Genomic DNA, 25960 nt, shown 5'->3' with positions numbered 1-25960 from the left:
AAGCGAGAGCTTTAATCTCACTGGCAACCACAGGCCACTTCCACACAAATCAGCACCAAATTTGGACTTGCCATAGCTCTGAATCCAATTCAGCAGTTTTATGCAAAATGAATATATAAAATACGGAGTGAGTATGCAGATTAAAATGGAGATAAAAACACTATGCTAGAATGTTGGATGATGATGATGATGATGATGATTTTTTATAGCCCACCCATCAAATAAGTTTTACTCAGCATAGGCCCATTGCTTTTTAAAAATACATACTTTAAGTTGTTTCTACTTCTCTGTTAGCTGCCTTGAGTCCCTGTCAGGGAAAAAGGTGGAATATAAATAAATATAATAATGAAAATTAATGGTCCTAACTTAGTCATGTCTATTGTTTCAAATGGATCTACTCTGCCTGGGCATTCTGAGCCAGGGACAAAGGTGCGTGGAGGTGAGGAATAGGAGCCACCTGTGCCATGGTCCGTCCCTTCAGGGAGAATTGGATGGTTGCATGTTCAGGTGGCTTTGGGCACCTGTTTTTAGCATGGTTCATGTCAGCCCAGACCCATTCCTGTGCCTCCACCTCCTCCTCACATTGCGACCCCCAGGGCTTCTGCTTCAGGCGGCCTTGACCATCTCTGCTGCTTTGATTTCCCCACAAGAGCGAACAAGAGGGAGCTGCTGCTGCTCTGCCCTCCTAAACAAGGCCACACCTGCTGCGGCTGCGGCTGCCGTTGCTGTGCATGTGCGGGACACGCTCACATTTCTGAATGCTGCTGCTGCTCCTTTCCAGTTGCCATGAGAATTTGTACAGCCCCCATGCACCTCACAGCACAAAGCACGCACACAGCTGGCCTCTTTCAGTTAGAAGCTCTGAGGCAGGCCTAGTCTGGCTTCTCTTGTCCAGGTCTCTGCCCTGGTTCAGGAGTGGGCAAATGCTGCAGCAGCTGCTTTTGCCATGACAAGGAGTCACAATGCATAGGAAGGTTTTGAAGTTTGAAACCTGGGCCTAACCTAATAACCCATCCATGAGTATGTATATGTGTGTGCATGCATAAGCCTCAGAGTCAGTGTGATCGGCTGGCTAGATGAAGCCTCTGGATTGGACAGACGTAACATAAGTCCTGGGACTCTGGGCTTTCTTCCTCTGCCTGCTCAACAGAGCACTATGGTCTGCCTGCTCCAGCTCTCAGTTCCGGTGACTGACCTCCAAGGCATTTTTGGGCTTGAGAATATGCACTGCTAGTCTGGATACAGGAATAGCTGTCCACAGCTCTGACCTGGAGTGGAGAAACCTTAGCTAGAATCTGATCTGTAGTTCAGCATGGCTGTTTCCAGAGCTCCTACAATGGGGTTTCATGGTTCCTCTGCCAGTGGTGACCCTCCATACCTAGTGCAATGGTGCTCTGGCACTGTCTGTGAGCTTTACACAGGAGTGGGATCCTGGCCCCTGCACTTGCACACAGGGCATTCCCTGGAAGCAGTGGAGGAAGGAAGCATGTAGCTCAGCTGTGTGAGGCATTTCTAATTGTTTGGGAAAGGTGTGGGGTTTCCCGCTGGCGAGGCAACACTGTCTTGGTCCCACAGCTTGGGGGCTGCTCAGGGAACATCTGTCATAGCTGTGTAAGGGGTTCCTTGCACTTTTGCATGTCAAAGCAGGCTTAGCTGTTGCTGCCATTTCATGTTAAAAAAGAAAAATGGGCAATTGACGAAAAGATAGATATACTATGTTCAGTGAGTAAGTTTCCTTATATGTACAGCCCTCTCGTGAATATTGTTGAATAAAAAAAGACCTCTCTAGCCAAAGTGTACATCTTAACAGCTCCACGAAGGACATGTCTGAAAGGTTCCCACAGGCAAACCTTTCAGAGCTGCTCTTTTCACAGTTCTCTATTGAGTGGGGGGTAACCAACATGGTTCCCCCACCCAATTTTGCTGGATCCCAATTCCCGTCATCCCTAACTTTTGGCCATGCTGGCTAGGGGGAATTGGAGTCCAATGTTTTTCTGAAGGGCAACCGATTGGCTATCTCTGCTGTGCAGCTTCCTCAGGTGCAAAGATAAATTTTCCAGATCTGGGAGTGGTCCCACTGATAGTAGCATCTGTATTTAAACAGGTTGTAGTATATTCATTGTTATATTCAATAAGGGTGACTGAGTACTGACAATAGTGTGTTTCGGTAAGTATGTCTCTTACTATGTTTGAAACCTGAATTAACCACTAGCCATTTATATGTGACACTGGATTTTTGGTTTCTTCTGAAGTCTCATCAGCTTCCCAGTTCTTGTGCCACCTTGAGAGTGCATAGTTAGACGGTGTCTTTCTTTCTTTCTTTCTTGTTTAACCTGGACTTCTCATGCCTTGGGCAAATCCAGCATCTCCCTGCAGCATCAGGGCCTGAGATCCTTCAGCGAGGTGGAAACAACACCAGAGAGAGACTTTCAAAGGCCAAGAGTGAGGCTAAAGAGAATGGTGGATTTATTGTTGGAAAGCCAATCTGGGGTTAAGCACAAAATAGCCACCCAAGGAGGCAGGGCAGGTGGGAGCACAGAGAGAAGCCACTAATAAGAGCAGTAGGAGGAACTCTTGAGAAACTCTGAAAGGCTGGGAGGGAGGGAAACAGCCAACAGACAAATGCCTTTCACTACACAAAGAAGAGGGATAGGAAGAGGAAGTTTGGCCTGGAATTAGGCTGGGGAGGCCCTGTTGAAGTTGGGAGGGAGAAAGGGTTGCTGCAGCCCAGTTCTCAAGAAGTCCATGTGACTTAAGACACCCGTCACCACTTGTCTAAACTTGTCCAAGAGAGCAGGGATGAGAAAATAACGCACCATGTGTGGTCTGCGTCAAGGCAGCCACAGCCACCATTTCCAAAGTAATCTTGTTCCGTTTGCCTCTTTCAGGAGCTGAATTCTTTCGAAGTACAAATCAGTGTGTTAAGTTGCAGGCCACATGCTCTGGGGTGTCTCTCTTATTGGGCCTTCTCTCTCTTTTTGCTTTGCAACCCAAATGAGAGATCTGGAAAAAGGGAGGAGCCCCCATTTCCCAAATTTCCCACGAGCCATTACTGCTCTAAGAGAAACAGGTAACTGATTCTAAAGTCCCACCCTGGGGCTCCACCCACTCCACTGCCACCCTCTGCTCCTTTTCCTTCACCGGTCAGTTTCTGACCTTCCGCATTGCCCCAACCAGTTCTGCTGTCCACTTCATCCAGCATTTCTTTGGCTGGGCATTTTGGAGTCCGCTGTGATGCAAGACAGCTTTGCAATGTGCTTTTTACTCACTCAGCCATTTCTCTGCTCTTACAAAGTTATTTTCCCCGCCTAACTAGACCTAACTCATTTTGCTCACAATATCGTCATCTGAAGTTGGGGTGGGGAGGTGGATAATTGGGCAGAGGGCTTTGTCCGCAGGTGGCTTTTCAGGGCTTCCGCTTCTGCCATTGCTTCTTCAATATGTTATGCAACCCCCTTGTGATTCATCAAAGAAAGCAGCAAAGGAAATTCTCTGCTTGGAGGGGGAGTGAGGCATCTACTTGGCAGCGGGGTGTGGGGGTGTGACCACATCCTTTATTGAAAGGATGCACAGTGAAAGTGTTTCTAGTTTAAAGTTCTCAGCTGCATCCATATCATCTAAATTGTAAATGAAGCTTCTATCCCACAAGTAAGATGCTCTGGGTGCTACTGGAAGCAACCGCCCAACCCTCATCAGATTAGAATGGAGAAAGGAGATAGAAGATCCCACTCAGTATTCTGCTCTGTGTGGGGCTTGTTTAACTCTATGGTGTCTGGATGTCTGCCTCTGTTGTAGTGTAATCTTCATGCCTCAGGGTTTGACCACTAAGTGTACAAATACCCACTCCACTTTTTAGACTTTTCAACTAATCAGGGTGTTTTCAACTATATTTGAACCAGATTTCTCTTGCTACGATATCTTGTAGTTGATTCCTGGGTTTCTTCATCAGTAAATCACAGTGTTCTCCATGGTGCTTACACGGATGTAAGTGTGAATAGGATTGCACAATAAAACGTTGGAGAGAGTGGGTGGAATGGATATTTTTATGCCTATCCATTTGGGAGGAAAAAACATGCCAGTGTCCCCTATTCGGAATGGCCTAAGTGTTCTCCAAACTTCCTTCCTACTGCTGCAGAAGATTGGGGGATAGGTTTGAGGGTGTGCATTCCCCTTCCATGGAGTGCTGGCTAGGCCTGTTGAGCCTCACCACCATCTCCACTGAAATGGTAGGATAGCTTGAAAACATAGCCAAGGTCTGCTGGGAAGGGAGGCTTTTTTCTGAACATATCCCAGAAAAGTCAAAGTGCTCTTCAAATGTTTGCAGCTTAATGTTTTTGGAAAATAAGAGAAAATAGCAACAAAACCAAAAGAAAGTGAGAGCAATGTTAGGAGATTTGACTAATGGTATATAAATTTTGCTGAATAAAATAAATTGGAATATTTAGTCTTTTGCTAAACGGGGAGAAGTGTCTTTGCATCAAGGAGGAAGGAGAGTAAGGATGTGATTTTGGCTGGTGGCATCATGGTCGTATTGAACCTGCAATTTCATTAGCACTATATATTATTGATTTAGTACTCTGCACCTAGTTGTAAAACTGGATATAGTGTTTCCAACAAAGCATAAATTTATTTTAAACCTACCTGTGTTTGAAACAGTTGCTCAAAGCAAGTTAGTATCACTCCCCTGCCCCGATACCCACACAGAAAAAGGGGCCTGATCCATCTCTAGCCCAACCTGGTTGCATGCAGCCAGCAAGCCTAGGCAGCAAGGAGCCACCCATCTATCGCCAACACATCCATTACATCAAGTTGAGTCTGCACCAGCGTTCTGTGTAGATCTGCCTGGCCTGGCCCAAGGCACAGGTATATGGAGGTGAGGCTCATGTTAAAGGTCATTGTTACATCTTGTGGTCACATCAGAAACTGCAGCTCTAGAGTCTACATCCATTTCAGCCAAGGAGCATCACAAAGCTCTTAATACCTCAAGAGTCAACAATTGTCTATCTATTAAGTAGTTGGTCTGGTGTTTAAACCTCAGCATTCAAGCAAGTCAGCCACTTGATTTTGTCCCAAGAAAGGCGTTGTGTAAATTTCTAGACGACATCTGTACTCGCTCAAATGTGGAATGTGGCGAGAATCCGCATGCATTTTCCAGACAATGGCAACTGGTCTCCACCAGTCCAGACACTGCATGCTGATGATGACAGATGGTGGCAACAAAGCATGACTTGCATCCCCTCCACTCCAGCGGAAGTGCTCTGTTAGCCTAGACTTTGCATGACTCAGCATGTCTGCAAAGGAGCCACCAGCTTCGATTGATCATGCATGTCCTCAATGAGAACCCATAGCAGGTGGGTCTTCGACCTCAGTGAATGGGTCCACAATGGGAAAATGTGGGCTTTGCATGGGAAAAGCACGCCTGGCCTGACACATGTATCTCCTCTTTCTGAATTTAACATGTCTATTGCCTCACTCAACTCACTGTGAACATGGTGTGCCTACCCGGCCAGGTTGCAAGTCAAGAGAGAGGTGGGAAGACACTTGACAAAAGGGCTTTGTGGACAGTGACAAGAACTATAAAAGATAGGAAAAGGTTTCTAGCTTCATGGGGCAAAAAAGGAAAGGGCATTCCAAGCTTTGTCTTGGCCAAGGAGCCAGTTGGGAAGCCTGGCAGACCAGTTTTGACTCCAACAGAGGCACATAAAGAGAGAAAAGACAGGATAAGTCCATCACCAGGAAGAGTTACTCGTCTGACAATTTCAGCTGGCGCTAGACAACTTGCCCATTGCTTCAGCCAGTGGAGGTGCATTGCTAGATGATATTTTCATCCCTTCAGCATGCTAGCTGTCCAGCAAAGATGGCCAACCTGGTTGTGAGCAGGTTGTCTGAACCCACCTTGAAATGAGCATCATTCTTGGTCTCATGGAGAGTTCCTGTGCATACCTTGAGCTCCCACATATGCAGCTGACTGCAACAGAAGGTTCAGGAGAAAGGCTGGTCTTTATGTTGAACTTATCTTGGCCAGCTGTTGACCAGCGGTGGGGCTGAGGGAGAGACAAGAAGCCCTTGCTATGTTGCTACCACTAAGTAGCTGTACCTTTTACGTGTAGCTGGTCTTTTTTACACAAAATGCCATGTGTCTGAAGGGGCAATCCAGATCAGGAATCTTGCTTGGTGGGCAACAGGGAATTTGGGCGAAAACACCTGTTTGCTTAGATGAGAGCTTTATTCCTCCATGCAAACTGCAGGTATAGGGTCCTGATTGGGATCGCAACAGAAGGCAAATGGTTAAAAGCACACAGACCATTACATGCTACCTACTGGGATTCCAATATAGATCAAGCACCACCACCCCTCTGGATTTTTTAAAATGTACATTTAAATGTTTTTTATTTAAATAATTCATTTATATACCAGTACTTAATTATAATAGTCTAAGCAGTTTACAAATATGCAATACAAAAAGTATAAACCAGTTAAAACTATAAAATCAAACTTCAATTAAAAGACCAGCTGGGATTAAAAAAATATTTTTAGTAGGTGCCAGAAGTTCAGTAGGCAGGGGACTTGTCTGACTGCAATTAGGAGTTCCATAAAATTGGGCCCATGCTAAATGTGCGGCTACATGCATCTGAGCCACATGGGACTGCTAACAGTGATGCCCCCCAAAGACCTCAGTGATCGAACAGGGATATAAGGGATTTGGCCATCCTTCAGGTGTCTTGCAGCCAAATTCTTAAAACACATTGTAAATTAATACAAGAATCTTGAAACTGGCCCGGTTGCGAATGGGCAGCCAGTACAAACTTGAGCACCAGAGGTTTGTGCTGGCGACAGTCAGACCCCCAACAAGTCTAGCCACAGTGTTTGGAACCAGCTGAAGCCTCTGGACAAGGCCTGAGGGTAGCTCCACGTAGATGCATTGCAGTAATCAAGTATTGAGGCTTCCAATGCATAAATCACCATGGCCAGACTGTCCCTGTCCAAGAACGTCTGTATTTGACATACCAACAAGGCTGGTAAAATGCATTCCTAGCTCCTGAGGCCTCCTGAGCTTCTGGGACAAAGGTGGATCCATAAGCACTCCCAAACTGCAAACCTGTTATTTCAGAAGAAGCATAGCAGCATCCAGAACAGGTGACTGGCATATATTCTAGACATGGGAACTACCAGTCTACAGATAGATCTACTGTCTTCTCAGAGTTCAAGCTATTCTTCCCCCACCCCCAGCTTTTTCCTAGAAGCTACTTCAAATGACACTTGCCTTTTGGGACAACTGGATACAATTAACTTCTTTCTTTTCTTAAATTATTAGTGAAATATGGGAGAAAAATGAGGTGGTTACTTCCTCTGCCAAAAAATAACAATAAAGAAATGCATAATGCCTTTTCATTTTTCACACCAAGGGTTTTGGAAACAAAAACATCATACCTTTCCCCCATTTTCCCTTTTCTTTCATTTCAGAGCGAAAGAATTGAAAAAGGCCAAGGAACTTGAAGAAAGAGGCGGTGGCGGCAGCATCCCGTAGCAATGTGACATTGCTTTTCAGACTGTTTTCATTTTCTGTTTTTAGCAGAAACATGCAACAACTACAAAAAAAAATTATAAAAAAAAGAAACTGACTGCAGTGCCGAGAATTTCGGCTGCAGGATTTTAATGGTAATGTTTAGTCATTACATTTGCACTTTCATGGACAACTTTTAATTTGTTCAGCAAGACATCTTGGAACTCAAATCTTTGGTTGGATCATGGGGGGGAAAGTGACACCCGGAAGGCGTTTTCATGAGTTGCTTCGTTCCTCTCAAAAATGAAAAAAAAGAGAAGCAATTAATTATCCTTTTCATATAGGGCTGTATTAAAACAAAACAAACAATGTGTGGAACTGTACAAATAATAATACCAAAAAAAGCAAAAACCCCACAACCCAAGAATGCTATTCCTGCACCTGTCAATCATCTCCAAGACCCGGAACCGTTGGGATTCCCTGTGGAAAGGCGCTGCTCACCTTCCTTCCGTCTTGCGCGGGGCCTCCATCTTCCCTCCTCCATCACCACCTTTGCACACCTGTGTCTTTTTGTTCTTCATCGAATCTCTCTCTGCAACTTTTTAGATCTGCTGGTTTTAAATGTATCCCGTGGGACTTTTCCCAGAAAGCTGTCAGTGTTTTTAAGGCAAACGGGTATTTTGCAAGAGGGTGGGGTGCGGGGCGGGGGAGAGAGAATGGGTGAGCAGCTCAAGCAAAAAGATCCTTTTGGTTCGGTGGTTTTCCTTTTTCTTTCTCTCTGTCTCTCTGTCTCTCTCTTGTGCTCTCTCTCTCTCTCTCTTTCTCGAGCCTTCAAGTATCTCAGCTGCCATATGCACTTCTCATATTTGGCACTTTATTTTCTGGCCTTACTTCACGCAAGATTTTTACTTCTTTAATAACAATGATGATTTGTAAAGCATTTTGGTAACCTGCAGACCTCTTGTTCGACCGAAGAGTCACATGCAAATAAGCTGACTGGACATTTCTACCACCGAAGGGAGCGAGCAGTCGGGTGCTGCATTCCGGCCAGTAAATCTCTTGTTTTGGCTATTTCATCTCCAAAAAAGAAAAAAGAAAAAGAAAACCTAGGCAGTTTCTGTACATAGAGAGAAGGTAGAAATGGAAATGAGAAATAAATATTTGAAAGGGAATATATTGATTAATTGCTAACTATTTTATTCACAAAGGGTCAATAACTTGGCAAGAGAAATTTGCGTATTTGTATAGTTTTGTCTGAATGAGCGAGAAGAGTGTGGATGTTTGTACATATTGTATATACTAAAACAGATGTGCATGAATTCAAGGACAAAAAGAAGACATGAAAAAGCAAAGCATTAGTGGCTTATGGTCTGTAAAATGAAACAAAAAAACTTTATTTCACTATAAGAAACTTTATTTTAAATGTTCTTTAGAAGAACATTTTGCTAACGCATGACTAAACTGCAGAAGCAGAAGAGCTAAAATGTATTTAGACTTAGGAAAAAAACGGCAAAGTAACATTACTTTTAAAAAAAGAGTTATGTTTACATTTGATTTTGGCTACCAGAAGTTTATTTAAATTTCTTTTAACCTTCTTGGTTACCTTTTTAATATTTTATTTAATTTCTCCTTTTTTTGCCAATGGTGCCAAGTAAAGTGAATGCTAATATTGCTTAAGAAAAATTAAGTTATTTTGCAAAGCAGATAATCATAAGAATACAAAATTGTATCTAGCTTAACACCATACACTCTCACTCCAATAAAGAACACTTAGAATGAACATAAAATAAAAAAAATAAAAATAAAAGAAAAAGAAATAGTATGAAAGTAGAAAAAAAATATGTTTCACATATCCATATTTCCTGCTGGAAGTCAGACAATGTACTAAAAATTGCACAAAATTTTAAAAAAAGAGTAAAAGTTTAAAAGATGCAAGCAGGTTTTGTAGGGGTGTCATGGTATATTGCTATTTCCACATAGACAGGAGCCAAAGAAATCTGTTTTAGAAGAGTCATTTCGATATGGAAGCTGATGTGAAATGTAGACGCTGGGAAGTGGGGTGAGGGGTGAGGGGGTGGGCAAATCTTGATTTTTGAACTATACTCTGCTGCGCCTGAAGTCAGATGGATTATTTTGGCTTTTGACTGGGTGTAGCTCAGGTCAGAGGTGGCAGCGGGGGGCCGCCAGCCTGCCCGTCCAGCTCTGCCTGGCTACCTCCGTCCATCCCGCACGCCTCCCCCCCCCCCATGCCCTGTATCCTGCTAGTGCCAGTTGAAACGTTGCCAGTGGGTTGGTCGCTTGGCCTGGCTTCTCTAGGCGTTTTGCTTTATGGAAGAGTAATTGTTCTTGCTTGATCCCAGCCACCAGATGCAATGTGTAGTCTTTGCTCAGAGGCTTGTTGTGAAGCCTAAAAATACTCACAATTCTGTGAAGCTTTTAAACTGGTGTCTTTATAAAAGAAGAGTTAAAACACACAAAGATTGTGGCAACAGAAACGAAAAGAAAAGAAAAGACAAAAGCCAACCTGGGGTCAGAGCTCTCCGTGCCTTTTCTCTCATTGAAATTGTATATCTCTCTCTCTCTCTTTTTTTAAATTCCTTTATTTCACTGCCAAGACTGAAAAATAACTGCGGTGTGTGTGCTGAAGCTCCTGCTTAGACCCCTCTGTACGTTTGTTAAGTGCTGTTTTGTGGCCCAGTTCAGTAAAGGGGGGAAACACAGAAAAGCCCAAAGCTGGGCAGGCGGGCAAAGGAGACCTCAGCTCCTGCTGCTGCCTTCTCAGGCCAGCCCTGGGCTTCCTGGGCCCTTTGCACAGGGGGGCAAATAGGAGCAAGGAGCCAAAAGCGGGCGCCAACTTGGCAGCACCTTCTGCTTGCCATTTTCAAACGGTGCGCTTGTTGTCTCATTTTGGGCTGACCCTTGTTGCTTTCCGTCCTCACCAGTCACGACCCGAGTGGCGATTTTTGGAGCCTGTCCCCTCCGTTTGTCCTAAAAGGGGGTTCTTCAGAGTCAGGGCTACCCTGAGGTGTTTCTGCTTAAACCCTTCCAGATCCGCAGGCTTGGTGTTGCGTTGACCGAGTGTCAGCCTGGCTCTCGGGGTGCTGCCAAGGCTGGAGCAAGAAGCCCTTGCTTGGGACCTACAAGGCAGGCTGAGGGTCACGGCTGTCATTTTCCCCCTCCCCTTGTTCCTCAGAGAACTCCAGGTGGGGTCCTTGTTGGAACAACCTGTGTGTTTATTCCAGTTTGACACGTGCCAAAAGGCCTTGCTGAATCAGGGCCATCACCTTTGGGCATATCAATGACCTCGGGCATGTTTGGTTTGAGAACGCTCCCAAGACAGTATATCAGTTTTTTAAAAAATAAATAAAAAATATTTTGCTTGCCCTTTCCTGGGTTGCAGGACTCAGTTAGAAACAGGAAGACCCCCTCGGGGCCACCTCCCTGAATCATCGAGGTGCCTGAGCGCCTGAGTCCAGGACCCTCTTGTATGTCTCCCCCAAACCCAGAATTGCTCCTTTGTGTGACATCACGTGTGAAACGAACGATCCTGTGTGAACGAAATAAAGAATATAACATGAACCCCCTCTATGGTTGCACGCTTAATGGCAGTTCCACACAGCAGTTGGCGCCCAAACAGAGGGGAGGGGGGGTCCCCGAGACTTGCATGTAAACCTAGTATAGATGTCTCTTTTTGTAAGTTTTATTTTTGTAACTGTGCATGTTAAAAGCATCACTGAATCAATGGATCTGTTGAAGAACTCAGCTGCTGGAACCATGCAAAATGTTTTGAATTGCCCTTAAAATATGGAAAATGTTTTCTGAATGCTTTATATTCTTTCTGCTGTAAATTAAAAATGAAGAAAATTTCCCCACTTGAAGTCTGTTCTTTTTTAAGATATGCATGTATTTATATAGCTACTCCTATTTCAACGCACAGGGTTGCCACCGACTAGATCCTACTCAGAGTAAACCCACTGAAATCAATGGACCTAAGTTAATCATGTTCATTAGCTTCAGTGGGTTTACTCTTGAGTCAGGCTAGCCTGGATAAAACTCACTGTCAGGTTTGGGCACCTGTTCAGGAGTGCAAAATGGGAATAAGTGAGATGGGTTGTGATTAAAACTATACCCATTTCTATGATTGAGGGGGACATTTTTGCTTCTCATGAGCCCCTGTGACAACACAGGACATGCCTCCAGCCACTGGCTATTCTTACAGGCCGTGATTTGGCTTCCAGTCGCGAAGCCGCCTTCACAATTTTTCCAGCCTAGGAAGAACGGTTTGAATCCAGACTGCAAATAGGTAGTCCAAAAGCTTCTATTCCCACAGCTGGTAGACTCCTTTCTTCCCTGCCGCTGATTTATGGCCAAGAGTCAAACACACTCTTTTGTGGCTAAGGCAGACTTTGCTCCATATTTTCAAAGTGTAGCGTTCCGCCCTCTTCCCTCTCAGTTTCTTTCTCTCACACATGCAGTTCCAGTTTTGTTAAAATCCATATTTATATTCCAATTTCTTCCTCACTTTTTTTTTAAAAAAACTTGCATTCCGGGAAAGCTTACTGTATCATAAACGTAGAGAAAAACTTTGATATAAGCAAACCGTGGGATCCCATCCCCCCCACCATCATCCAAATGAAATCTGCTCTCAATCCAAACCTTTTAAATCCTTGTAGCTGTGTTCGTTTTTGCAGTTTATCATCTCTAGCACACACCTGTAGTTTTAAAAAAAACCCAATTAGCAGGATAACCTGTTCTTCCGGGAACGCGATTGGGGGTCATGGCAGCCAGATTGCTCCATGCACCCAGTGCCTTTGTCTGCCCTCACATTCCATGGGGAAGCGTGTGCCAGGCAAACTGTGGGTGAGAGCCAGGTTCCTCTTCCAACTGAAGAGGAATGCAGAAAATGCAGATTATCTGTCTCTCTCCATGGTGTCGGGAGAGGCGTCCATCTCCTGGCACACAGGAAACTGGAAGCCAGCAGCCCTGCTCTTTCTAGGTGGCCGATACAGGCAACAAGTGCAGGTGATCAACTGACTGCTGACCCTCCCCAGCCTGCCGCTTGAGGCAACTGTCGGTGGGCCGGCTCTGCAAGGCAGCAGTCTGTTGGCCTGTCAAAAGTCCTCATGCCATCAGGAAATTTCTTAATGTTTCATTTAAAATGTTTTAAGCCCCATGGTTCATGGCCTTCCCTCTAGAGCAGCAGGTGGAGAATCTATGATGTGGTTCCCATCATTTCTGGGCATGTTGGTTGGTGGTGGTGGTGGTGGTGGTTCAACAATATCTGGAGGTCTGCAGGACCCCCACCCCCCAGCTCTGAAGCAACAGAAAACAAATTGACTCTGTCCTCTAACATTTTAATATCATTTCCTGGCTAGACATACCCAACACCTTTCCTCATAGGACCTGTTCTGCAGGCCATACCTCTCAAAATAATCAGTGCTGTTCTTCTGGCATCGCAGAGGGCTCCAGCAATGAAGATTCTCAGTAGTATTTTGTAGATGCCAGGCTTGAATTGCCCTCAGTGCTCTTTTCCATGCTGAATCACAGGAAAGGCTTTTGCAATGCAAATGCACTTTCTGCCCAGCCTAGGCTAGCTTTCCATTAGCACTGCAAAGGCCACGTCAGAGTTGCTTCTAAGCCTTCTGTGTGGAAATACTTTCTGGGCTTTGGAAGACTGGCTGAGTGACAGGTTGTGCCATGAGTCAGCCATCTTGCATATGTGCCCCAGGTTTTGCCTACCTTCCATACTGAACTCTACATTTATCTCTGTTGAAATTTGTTTTGATAGTTCTGGCCACTTCTCTGTCTTCTTGTTTCCTTTGTCTTCCAATGTTTTAGCTACTCCACCCAGTTCGGTGTCATCTGCAGATTTCCATTTCTTTGTTCAGTCATTTATAAAGGTGTTAAGCAACAGCAGACCCAAGTCCAAACCCTGCCTGACACTCTTCCCCAGGTAAACAAGAGGCATTTGTAAATGCTCTTTAAATACAATTCCTTAGATACCAGTAGATAACAAGTGTGTCATGGGGGGAAATTGTCAAAAAGCACTGCTGAAGTCAATACGCAGTACTCCAATGTCCACAGCATCCCGCTAATCTACCAGACTAGGGACTCATCAACAAAAGGAGATAAGCATAGTCTGTCATGCCTTGTTCTAAGAACATAAGGCAAGTCCTGCCAGATTAGGCTAAAAGGGGACCATCTGATTTAGCATCCTGTTCTCACAGGACTGACCAGATGCCTGTGGGAAGCCCGCAAGCAGGACACAAGCACAAGGGCACTCTCCCTGCCTGTGGCTTCCAGCAACCAGCATTTAGAAGAATTATGAATGCGCCTAATCCTCTTATAAAGCCATCCAGGTTGGTGGCCATCACTACTTCCCGAGAATTCCTTGTTAGCCTGTTTGCGGCCACAACCTTTCTCTAAATCAAAAGTAGGCAGGGTCCGGTCCCGCCCAACATGCCCACCTGCCCAGCACCAGGCATCATATTTGACATCAAGCGTGGTGCAGGTAAAGACGTGCCCCCCCCCATCAGGTACTCCCAAATGCAGCTGGTGATCGGCTGCTCCGTTCTTAACTTGAGCGCATCTCCCCTGAGTAGGACGAGCACCGGAGGCTCACCAGCCTTCCTCCAGCGCAATGCACTTCAGAACATACAGTAAGGAGAGCCCTGTGGATCAAGCCAGTGGCCTATCGAGTGCACCGTCCAGCGAAGCAGTGGGAAACGCGCAAGTAGGACCCGAGCGCAAGAGCCCTTGTCCCTTCCTGTAGCTTTCAACAACTGCCGTTTAGATGCATTGCTGCGCCTGGGAGCGGGGAAGAGCCATCGTGCCTAGTAGCCTTCCAGCCACGGCCGTCCAGGAAAAGAAGACGCCACAAATCAAGAGTTTTCGAAGAAGCCCTAAGAAGAGACCCGGGACGGACGGGGCGCCGCGGCCAGCGGGTTCAGAAGCCCAGAAGCCGTCGGCTGAGCGCGCTCAAGTGCTTGCAAAGCTTCTCTCCTGCTCCTTGCCGTCGGGCGGGCTTCCAGCTCCGCGGGTTGCGCTCTCGGAGGCGCCTAGCCGCTTCCCCTTCCTCCGCCTCCTGCTCCTGGGGCTGGGGGCTATCCCCGGCCTGCAGGGCGGAGCTTCCCAAGGCCCCACCCAGCGGCCGCGCCTGCAAAAGTTGCAGCCCGAAGCGGCACCAGCAACAGCCCGGAGAGCAGCAGAAGTTTTTCGGAGAGAGCCGCTGCTGCGCCACCACCAGCCCCAACGTCACCATGTGAGCCCTGTCGGCAGGCGGAGGGGGACCGGTCCTGATCTGGGGGCGGTGGGCGGGCGTCGGGGCTCCCCGCTAGCTGCCCTGCTTGGGGCGGCGCCTCCCCGGCCTTAGGCCCCGGCCCGCAGCCTGGTTGCTCTCCCTCCCTTTCGCTTTTGCACCCTGGCGCGCTGGCCCGTCCCGTTGCTCCTGGCCGCCACGGGGGGTAGTGAAAGTCGGCTGGACACTCTCTCGTTTCCTTTCCCGGGCTTGCGTGGCGTGGGCAGAGGCGCGGCCTCTAGGCATAGGCAGAGTGCCTTCGGGGACGCGTCTCCACCGACGCACACAACGGCTGCAGCCCTAAAGTGGCCCGCTGCCGAAGTTGGGTTCTCACGCCTCTCCAAGGCTAGTCCTCCTCGGAGTAGACGCTACTGGCTTAAGTGCATTAATTTCACGGCGCCTGCTCCAAGTACGGTAAAACTTTTTGGGAAGCAGCTCCATGTCGACTTGGCAGTAAATCCCCTTGAATTCCATGCTGGGTTAGGGCGGAAGCCTTAAAGGAAAGGGATGTGGTACCGTGCCTGTTCCCTTGTAAGGCAAACGAATAGTAATCTTTCAGGCTTTCAGTATGGAGGGGGAAATTGGAGCTTAATTTGTTTGGGGGCTCAGCCCCTATGAATCACGGTGCCAGCGCTCAGGAGCCCTGACGCTCTCGAAGAATTAACCACAGGCTGAACTTGAGCAATGTCACCACTTTGCAATGGGTGTTGTATATTCTAATTTTCTTTTAAAAACAAAGTGTTCCCTGTTGAATTTCAAGTGGTTCGGGGTGAGCATGTGGGATACAGGTCACCCTAGGAAATGAGGCTCTCCCTTTTCTTCTGGTGCCAGCTGTTAAACAGCTGTTTCTCTTGCCCACCTGGACCAGAATTCAGCTGGGAGGAGATTAGTATAAATCACACATTTGGGCTGATGGGGCTCAACTTGGCACGATGGCTCTGTGCCATTGAAAACCAACCAACCAGCGGGGCACCAGGAAGAGTCAGCTAGACTCACCAACCTGGCAAGCCCTTTCTCTTACCAGTACTGCTGGGCAGAAACACCCCAGTGAATTTCCAAAACTCACTTTCGGAAGGAGATGGTTGTTCAGCTGTGAAAGTGAAAGAGGCTTTCAGTGCTATCCCATGTATGTTTAACCAGGGTTCTCAGTGGCGTGGCCCCATCACCTGACTTTGGCCCTGCCTTGGGAAATGGGATTGTTTCCCCTCATTGATGGTCTTCAGATGCTTGCAAAGTCTTTATTTATTCACCCAGGCCTTTAGGAGTTAAATCCCCAGGGACACAACCATTGTACAACCATTGTGCCCTTAGGTATTTTAATGGCAGTGTGAATTAGTTTGTGTTGATGGCTTTAATTACATTTTGCTCCTAACTGGGTGGAAAAAGCAATATAAAACTTGCATAAATGCTACTCCTAAGCAAGCCACAGTCTGACTAATGGGGCTTTCCTCCCTAATAACTGTGTCCCAGCACTGCAGTTAAAAGTGGTTACAAAGGAAGGGTCAGCCATATTGGACACTTTTGGAGGTTGTTTATCAGTCGACATAGATAGGATTTTACACCATTCTGTTTTGGCATAGAGAGACCTGCACACAACACTGGAAGATCCACACTTTCATATTAGCAATTTAATGTAAAACCTCCATCAAACTTAAAATAGGGTTTTCTTGCATATGTACGTAATACTTGGCAGCCCCCTTGGTCAACTGCAATGCATGCCCTTCTGTTAACAAGAGAGTGATCAGTGTGATGGATTGTGCCCTTTCAAAACTGGTTGCTTCCAGACAGGGCCGTCTATAGCAGATGCGGCGCCGGGGTGCAAATATCCGCTCAATGCCCCCAAATTACTACAGATGGGTGGGGGGGGCGAAGCTGTGCACTACCAGCCATTGGGGGGGCAACTCTCCCCCATGCCGCTGCGGGAGAGCGATCCCTGCAGAGGATTGGGAGGGAAGTTGCATGCCCGCAAGCCATATGGTTGGTGGGGCACAGTTGGGCATGCAGGGAAAGGGGAGGCCGCTGGCAAAGCCACACAGCTCCCCCACTCGCTGGGGCACCCCTGAGAGGCCTGTGCCCTGGAGCGATGCACCACTAAGCCCTATGGGAAAGACAGCTCTTCTTCCAGATGTTTTTTGTGGGGGATGTTGCCCTGATAATTTAGTTTTCGGGTGGGGATTTGATGCAAGAGAAACAACCCTGCAGACTTTAAAGGACTTAACTGTTATGGGCAAATCATCATATCCCGTCTTTGAACCTGTTACGGGTCCGGCGGTGTCACTGTGTTGACAGCCTCCTGGCAACTTGTGGCTTTCCCTTATTACAGGGGTGAACCCTGTTGGACTCCCAAGACCCATCAACCACACCCAGCATGATGGGAGCTTCAGCTGGTGCCCCCCTCTTGTGACTTTGCCTTCCACTTCAGTATCACAAATGGCACCTAGGCTGAGATTTTAATAACATGCAAGTGTCTTGACACTTAATTGGCAAGAAGACATGATTCAGCCAGGAGCTGAAATCCTAAAGACAGTGAGGTCTAAGAGAGCTAGAGGTCACTTCCTGAAACTTTAAATCACTGTTTTTTTAACAGCTAATCCTCAAGTTTGAAACTTTGCACTCTCAAATGCCACTGACATTTGTTTTCATTTCTCGTTCCCCCAGTGTCTGTCTTTTGGAAGCTGCTTCTTTCGTGGTTTTAATTTTTAAAGGTGTAAAGATTTGGTTTTTTAAAAAAATAAAATAAAATTGAAATCTGGTGTTTTAACTCTAAATGCTAATTATGAGCTGCTTTCAAGACTCCATTTGGTACAATGGACACGATTCTAAGAAGCAACACATGCGGGGGGAATTCTTTACCACTGGAATTTTGTCCTGGCCAAGCACCCAGTAGGCCGTGATAACCTGACTGTTGCCTCTGACTTGCAGGTCAACCAGTGGCTCCTCAGGGGCTGCCTCTGCCCCAGGCAGCAACCGGCTTCAGCAAACCCAGAACCAGGTGGATGAGGTAGGTGTGGCACCATTGTGGCTCCCCTGAGCATCCCTGTGTGGTGAGGTCCGTCTGTCTCTTACAAGACATGAGCAAAGCTGGCCATCATCTGCCCTCTTCCTTCCTCTTCTCTGTGGCTGCACTGCGTGAAACTGCAGCAAGATGCATACTGTAGACTACCTACTCTGTAGTGGTGGGGGGTGACCTTTAAGCGGGGGGGTGTAAACTTTCTGTGGCTTCTAAGTGCCGTGCAAATTGGCACCCTGTCGTGGTTTTCCTGTTTCCAGAGGGGTTCAGTTTGGCCGTCTGCTGCCGTGAAATCAACAAAGGGTCTTGTGTGGCCAACTACAATTTATTACAATGCAAACCAGCCTTCCAGATGTTCGTCACCTCCCAACTCATCGCTGGCTGCTGGGTTTGGGGGTCCAATACCATCTGGAAGGCACTAGGCTGTGGGCAAGGCTGGCCCAAGCTTTCCTCTGCCAGTGGACTTAGTCCATGGAAGTACAGTGGTACCTCAGGTTACATACGTTTCAGGTTACAGACTCCGCTAACCCAGAAATAGTACCTCGGGTTAAGAATTTTGCTTCAGGATAAGAACAGAAATCGTGCAGCGGCAGAGGGAGGCCCCATTAGCTTCAGGTTTCAGGTTAAGAACAGACCTCCGGAACGAATTAAGTACGTAACGAGAGGTACCACTGTGTATGCCCTACACAGAGACCCCAGCTGCTGAATCTGGCCAAAGGGGGCCCGTTCGACTTCCAAGGTACAACTGTATATACAGTGGACGCTCGGGTTGCGAAAGTGATCTGTGCAGGATGCACGTTCACAACCCGCAGCGGCGCGTCTGCACACGCGCAGGTTGCGATTCGGCGCTTCTGCGCATGTACAAAGCACGATTTAGCGCTTATGTGCATGTGTGACCACCGAAACCTGGAAGTACCCTGTTCCGGTACTTCCGGGTTTCGGCAGGTCTGTAACCCGAAAAAACGCAACCTGAAGTGTCTGTAACCCGAGGTATGACTGTATATGTGAAGAAATGATAGAGGCATACACATGCATGCTAAGCACCGTTCTGACTTCTCAGGTGGTGGATATCATGAGAGTCAACGTGGACAAGGTTTTGGAAAGGGATGAGAAGCTGTCTGTGCTGGATGACCGCGTGGATGCCCTGCAAGCCGGAGCTGCCCAGTTTGAGACAAATGCAGCCAAGCTGAAGAGGAAGTACTGGTGGAAGAATTGCAAGGTAACTGACTGGGCTGCAGCAGCCTTTGCCAGCCTGGGGCCCTCCAGGTGTTTTCGAATACAGCTGAGGTCCAGAACATCTGGAGGGAACCAGGTTGGCAGAAGATACGGGGTTCCCCCTGGGTCCCTGGACAGCTGCAAAGGATGATTGAGGGAGCCTCTTGGAAACTGAAGACCTGTAGGGGGTCAGGAAGGGGACACCAGTGGGAAGTTTATTTTCTCCGGTTCCAGAGGTTAGGATCCACCCCAATGGCTTCAGTTAAAAGAAAGGGGATTCCAACTAAACATCTGGAAGAACTTTCTGACAGTAAGAGCTGTTTCACAGTGGAATGTCCACCCTTGGAATGTGGTGGATTCTCCTTTAAGTAGAGGTCAGATGGCCACTTGTCATGGAGTCTTCAGTTGAGATTCCTGCATTGCAGGGTTTACCCTTGGGGTCCCTTCCAACTCTACAATTCTATGATTATGTGTTTTACTCCCTGTTAACTAATGCACACAATTTCCCAGTTCCTGATTTAAAAAATAATAATGGTGAAAATATATACTGCTAAATCATATTCACAGGAATCCTTGTATTAGTAGGCTGCTACTTGGCGCTGTGGGTTAAACCACAGAGCCTAGGACTTGCCGATCAGAAGGTCAGCGGTTCAAATCCCCACGACGGGGTGAGCTCCCGTTGCTCGGTCCCTGCTCCTGCCCACTTAGCAGTTCAAAAGCACGAAGTGCAAGTAGATAAATAGGTACCGCTCCAGCGGGAAGCTAAATGGCTTTTCCGTGCACTGCTCTGGTTTGCCAGAAGTGGCTTAGTCATGCTGGCCACATGACCCGGAAGCTCTACGCCAGCTCCCTCGGCCAATAAAGCGAGATGAGTGCCGCAACCCCAGAGTCCGTCACGACTGGACCTAACGGTCAGGGGTCCCTTTACCTTTACCTTTACTTCTCAAAGAAATTCCCAGTTCCCAAATGATGTTAAATGCCAGTATCTGTTGAATGATTGCAATTAGACAAAACTAGGATACTAGATTAAACTTGCAAATTATGGTGGTGGCTCGCAGATTTAATAGTTCTGCTCTGTTTCTCTCTCTTGGCAGATGTGGGCCATTCTGATTGCAGTGGTGGTCGTTCTCTTAATCATCATCATCGGTAAGTGTTTTTAGTCCTGGTTAGGCATGGAATATCATCGACCAACCTTCGCCAACATGTTTCCCTGCAGTTTCTTTGAGCTACAACTCCCATCAGACCTTGCGAATATGGCTGTGGCTGATGGGAGTTGTAGTCCAAAACAACTGGAGGTTAGCAAAGGCATCCATAATCAAATAGAGGCCTTGGAATTGGAGACCCCTTGCTCCTTAGCCTGGGACTCACTGATATATTGGACCTCTCTGCTTTATTTGCCATTTGTGCCCCTGAAAAACGTCTTCAAAGAAAGAACTTGTGATTCTCCGTTGGAAGGCCACTGGTAATGCAGTCAAGTGGCTTTCTTCTGTCTGTCTCTCTTGGGATTTGTAGTAAAGAGGAGCCAGTTATTATATATTCTGTTCCGATCCCAGTGGACCCACTGCAGACTGAGATCTCTTCTAAAAGGTTGCATGTAAAAGCCCTATAAGATAGTATTTCCCCAGGTACATTGATCTAGTAGTTGTTGTTGTTTAGTCGTTTAGTCGTGTCTGACTCTTTGTGACCCTATGAACCAGAGCACGCCAGGCACTCCTGTCTTCCGCTGCCTCCCAGTTTGGTCAAACTCATGCTGGTAGCTTCAAGAACACTGTCCAACCATCTCGTCCTCTGTCGTCCCCTTCTCCTTGTGCCCTCCATCTTTCCCAACATCAGGGTCTTTCCAGGGAGTCTTCTCTTCTCATGAGGTGACCAAAGTATTGGACCCTCAGCTTCACGATCTGTCCTTCCAGTGAGCACGCAGGGCTGACTTCCTTAAGAATGGATAGGTTTGATCTAGTAGTAACACTGCTCAAATAGGAAGATCTTTTAGCTCTTCTCAATCGCTAGGCTAAGGAGTGGCTCCAGATGTTGCTGGACTCTCATCCCCCTCAGCCAGCATGGCCAATGGTCAAGGATGATTGAAGCAGCAGTTCAGCAGCTTCTAGAGGGCCACCTCTGTTTTCAGGAAAAAGAGTTCCCTGGCACTGTGGAATAGCTGCCACAAATGCCTCTGTGCCCTGATTCATGTACGAATTGACTCAAGACTGTGCAGATAACTTTCTGGTTTGATGGCTGTTGGTTTCATGCAGCTGGAGTCCCAACAACATACGGTTTGGGAGGGTAAAACTGCCGCCCTAATTCCTTTTGTTGAGTTTGTTCTTAATGGGAAGTGAACGGCAAGTGCTTTGCATTCTGTGGTTGCCAATTTTGCTAGTTGCCCAGTGTCAGATGATGACCACTTTTTATAAAGGGAACACTCTTCAAATATAAATAGTTTTTAAGGTATCCTTTGATTTGATGCATAAAATCATGTTTCTTCTCCTGACCCCTTGTGATTATTTTTTAAAAAATATATATAGTTTGGAGCGTGTCCTCGTGAGCCGTTTGAGGAAACCCTGGAACTTGAAGCAGTTTTCAACAAGAACATCAGTCTCCTCCATATCAAGCTTTCCTACGGGTGCACAAATCAAACGTTTATTTTGGATAGAAATGTTAACTCTGTAGCCTATAGACAAATGTGCCTTTATTCAGATGATGCGCTTCAACTTGTAAATGCTGTTGCAGTTGGCTGAGACTGCTAAGACCTGTATGAGTGAGGGTGAAACATCTTAAGGCTTGGGGGTATCATGATCTATACTGAAGCTGTGAGTTTCTGGGTGGGTATTTTTTATCTGTTTCACCTGCTATACCTGGACAGGGAAGGAAACTAGCTTTCATTTGTGCTTTCTGGAAATCCCCCCCCCCCTTGTGCCATTTTGGAATCATTGTTGCCTTAATTAGATAATATCTCCTGATCGGGTGGGGAACAACCATGAAACTTGCACACTCCAAGCACTTAAGTGCCAAAACACCTTTTGCAGTATTTGGGACAAAACACTGTGCCTTCTGCTCTTCTCGTCGTAAGCTGTCGTTCCTCAGTGCCTTTTGCCTGGACCTGAACAAATATTATAAAAGTATTTTTGAAAACGTATTTCTGGTTGAGTTTAACTAACATTTCGGCATTGGGGGTTCTGGCAAAACTAAAACCGGCAAGAAAAGCTTCCTCAACATACCAGCAGAATATATTATCTGTTAGGGAAATGAGGGTCAAATGCAACCTTGAAAGTACTTTTGACTTGTATCTCATGTTGCTTAGGGTGGCCCATGCAGATGTTGGCTGCCCTCCTTGAGAGATTTTGCCAGAGAGTGCTTCTGTCCTCTTCAGTGTGCCAGATACTCTGGTGGGCCACAGCCCTTCATGAGCCAAGCAGTGTGTGACTGCGTGCCTCACTTTCGCTTCCCACTCACCCCTTTGCACCCTTCGCACAACACCCCACCCCTTTGGGTCTTCTGTTCTCCTTGTCGCCCTCTACGTATGAGCAAAAACTGCATATATGAATGAGACCGGGTCTGTACTGTTTACCAGCATTGCCAAACATGTAGTCCTCAGTTCCTTGCCAATTCCCCCCCCCCTTTTTTTTACACATTTGTTGTGCAAATTGCTAGAAAACTAGAGTTTTAAAGAGATGGTGAAGATGAATGAAGAATAGGTTGGTCTGCCTTAAAGAACTCTAAGCAAAACCAAATTGGCAGGCACTTTATAAGGAGTTTTTTTCTTGAAACTTGTCCTGCGATAGTTGTTAACCTGCTAGTTTTAAGTGAAGGTGGAATATACATCGGGAGGGTAAGAATTATGGTAATGATTTCAAAAATGTTTGATTATTCATGTGTTATCAATCCTCTTACTGTATAAAATGTTATTAAAACATTTCTTTAAACTTCAAGCTTAACCAAACACTGGATGTGAATTTTGCCTTGTAAGACTTACCAGTGCCTTGACTGAAATCCAGCCTTGTTTTGTGTATATGTGTGTAATTCTTGGCCAGGGCACAAAGCTTCACACAACTTCCTGGCACTATTAACAGGGCAAAGAGAAGCCGCCTTTGCAACTGCTTAATAAAAAGTGGATTATAAGTCGCTTCTGGTGTGCATTCTTTTTTGTAAAAGTAATAAAGTAAAAGTGGAAGAGAAGCCGCAGAGGATTTTCCTCTATTCCCTTCACTTCTGCTTTCTGCTGGTCATGATGCTGTTTGTTTCAATTCCACTTTCGGACACAGTATGCTTTGGAGGGCAGTTGCTGGGATTCATGAGCGGGCCGAGCTCTGCTGTTGTTGCACTCAGATCATTCTTGCAGGCTCCCCAGAAAAATAATCCAGTTGCCCCAGATGCTCAACTTAGTAGACTCCCTTTGGCCTTGTTATGAGAATTATAAGGACTAAGATATAAATGTACAAGGCAAACATCTACATAAATATATAATCCACATGTCTGAAACAGTACAGGAAGACAGTCCTGAAATGATTTTGACTGTCCCAAATTGACCAAATGTTTGTCTGCAAGGAGGGAGGAAATGGGGAAAACCTCCCCATTGTCACTTTGCTCACAAATCCTGCCTTAAGGGCACATTTAAGATATAAATAGGGTGAGGGAATTAAGTATTTATCACCACATAAGACTGGCCAGGCTCTCCAGGTAAACCCATCAACAGGTTTCCTGCCAGACAGGATTTCTGCTGTAGACCGCCTCCTGTGATGTGTATCTGCTGTAGACCACCCCTTCCGTTATGTATGTATGATGTTTTGGGGGGTGGTCTTGGGCTCCAGGGTGGGCAATTTCAGAAAGTCTATATAAGGGCTGGCACATCATTGTTCAGGGTTCCTCTCCTTCCTCCTGCGTGGAGGGTGGTGAGCACCCTGTTACAACAGTTTAATAAGGATCAGGCTTACTAGCTTCTTTGCTTCTCAATATTCTCTGGTTGGCCTCTTATTTTCTCCTACCGATAGAGAACCTACATAAGGACTCTGTATAGGCTCTTGGGTACCCCATAAGGGAAAGGGAGCAGTTTTTTTTTTTTTCTTGTAACAGCCTGGTCCAGCTGCAAGGCTCTTGAAGTTCTCAAGTGAAGAGTGCCATGTCACTCCAGATAGTGACAGACTAACTGTCCAGGAAAAGGTTCGTCTAACATTCTGCAACTTCTTTTCCTTTAAAGGTCCCCCTCCCCCTTTTTTAATAGCTAACTTTGTGCCAGTAAGCCTCAGCTTCTTTTTGTTGGCCAATCCTGGCTTGGCGCATGCTCTTGTAGTAAGGTTGCCATGTGCACAGAAGAGCTGTAGACCCACCTAATGAGCCCTGCACCTGCCACAGACCTAAAAGTCCATCTATCCTGGTGTCTTTCCGATGTTGGCCAACCAGACGGCTCCTGGCAGCCCGCAAGCAGAGGCTGGAGAGCAATGGTGTTGCTACCAGGACTGGCCCACCCATGAGGCAAGGTGAAGGACCACAGGAGCAGCAGATCGTGTCTCCAAGAAAGGCATTTCACTCTGCGGCGGCGGCAACAGTTGTGTAGAGCTCCTTGGAGGCCAGATCTTCTGCCTCCTTGGCAGCACCCCCACGCCACCTTCACAGCAGCCTGCCCATGGATAGGAGGCACTGTCTGGTCCCCTCTTACCCCAGAAGGGCTGGTGTGGCACCTGTCACCCTCCACTGCCACCCCTGACCATTAGGCAGGCTGGGAGTTGGAAGCGTGGCAGCAGTTGGGGGGCCACAGCCGCTTTCTCCATTCGGGGCCTAGGCCAGCCTTCCCTTCATCCCCCAAAATGGGGCCCTCCAGGAGTTTTAGATGCAAGTCAAGCACAGTGGCCTGATGCAGATGGCAGCTGAGAGCTTAAAACATCTGAAGGGGGTCCATGTAGGGGGAAAGGCTGGCAGAAGCGCTTCTGTGGGCTGCAGCCCCCTTAACCAGATGCACGAAGGGCTCCAAACAGGGTTGGCAAAGGTGTGCGCGTCAGTGTTTAATGGAGGCGGGGGGCGGCAGGAAACGGGGAAGTCAGATGAAAATAAGAGGCAGGAAAAAAGACGTTGCATATTCTGTCGCAAAACACGACACACCAGCCCAGAGAGGTCAATAATGTAAACATCCTGGCATTGGCAAGCCCACGACAGTAAGACACTTTCAGCACTTGGAGCGAACTAGTTTTGTGAAGTTCGCTGAATTAGTTGAAGAATATCTGAACCGCAACCTCAAAATAGTTCCCTGGAATGTAATTGAAATAAGATTTTGGAATGCAGAAATAAAGAAAATCACCAAACCATCAATTTTACCACATGGGGGGGGGCACTTAAAATATGTAACTCGGAATTTGAACGATTCATATTTGTAATTGTTTTCTAATTTGGTATTGTTATTAAAGGGGACAGGTGCTAAAAAGGCTACATTGTAATGGGGCTATTGTCGGATTGTAATTGAAAACTATTAAAAATTACCGTATTTTAAAAGTTTTGTCTTGTAAAAGGAGGAAACTGCGAAGTGGAACCAGCTCCCTTTTTGGAAATGCTGAACTTGGGACCAGAACTTTTTTGGGGGGGAAATTGTTTTGTTTTTAATCGCCTTTCCAGGCTCATGAGTTTTCCAGGCGGCCTTGGAGACCGAGAGAGATTGGCAACGGGCAGCCAAAGTCGTCTGGGCAGAAGATGCCTAGGAACAGCCGCTTCCCTCCTGAGAGGACACGCCTGCGAGGAAGATTGCAGGAAGCAGCTGGGCGCGCCTCGCAAACATGTTTACGGCGAAGCGGCAGTTGCTGAGCATGCGCAGCAAAGAGCAGCCGCCTCCCTCCCAGCCGCTTAACCACCGTTTGCTCCCGAGCATGCGCACGGGAGAGGAGTGAGTGCGCGTGCGCACACCACACGTAGAACTCCCTTTTCGGCTCCCCTCGTTCCAAAAGCGGGCGGCGGTGGG

The 25960-nt window shown here is 46.9% G+C and overlaps 2 protein-coding genes across 9 annotated transcripts in view; both read left to right on the top strand.

Annotated features, from left to right (window-relative positions):
* Positions 1 to 11376, top strand: part of CAMTA1 (calmodulin binding transcription activator 1) — a 690484-nt gene extending 679108 nt beyond the window's left edge. For all 8 annotated transcript variants that reach the window (XM_081870725.1, XM_081870727.1, XM_081870724.1 and 5 more), the window contains one exon: positions 7465 to 11376. In XM_081870725.1, the coding sequence (XP_081726851.1) occupies positions 7465 to 7497 (33 nt within the window). In that variant the 3' untranslated portion in view covers positions 7498 to 11376. The remainder of the gene's footprint in view (positions 1 to 7464) is intronic.
* A 3256-nt stretch (positions 11377 to 14632) lies between these two features.
* VAMP3 (vesicle associated membrane protein 3) lies at positions 14633 to 23142 on the top strand. Its single transcript, XM_081872242.1, has 5 exons — positions 14633 to 14765; positions 17724 to 17802; positions 18872 to 19030; positions 20121 to 20172; positions 21546 to 23142. Coding segments are annotated over exons 1-5 (312 nt in total). The 5' UTR covers positions 14633 to 14763; the 3' UTR covers positions 21566 to 23142.
* The last annotated feature ends 2818 nt before the right edge of the window (positions 23143 to 25960 follow it).

This window comes from Podarcis erhardii (assembly GCF_964252035.2).
Source record: "Podarcis erhardii genome assembly, chromosome: 7".
In the NCBI taxonomy this organism is placed as follows: Eukaryota; Metazoa; Chordata; class Lepidosauria; order Squamata; family Lacertidae; genus Podarcis; species Podarcis erhardii.
The sequence above is the reverse complement of the archived record's forward strand: the minus strand, read 5'-3'. Positions and strand labels throughout refer to the sequence as shown.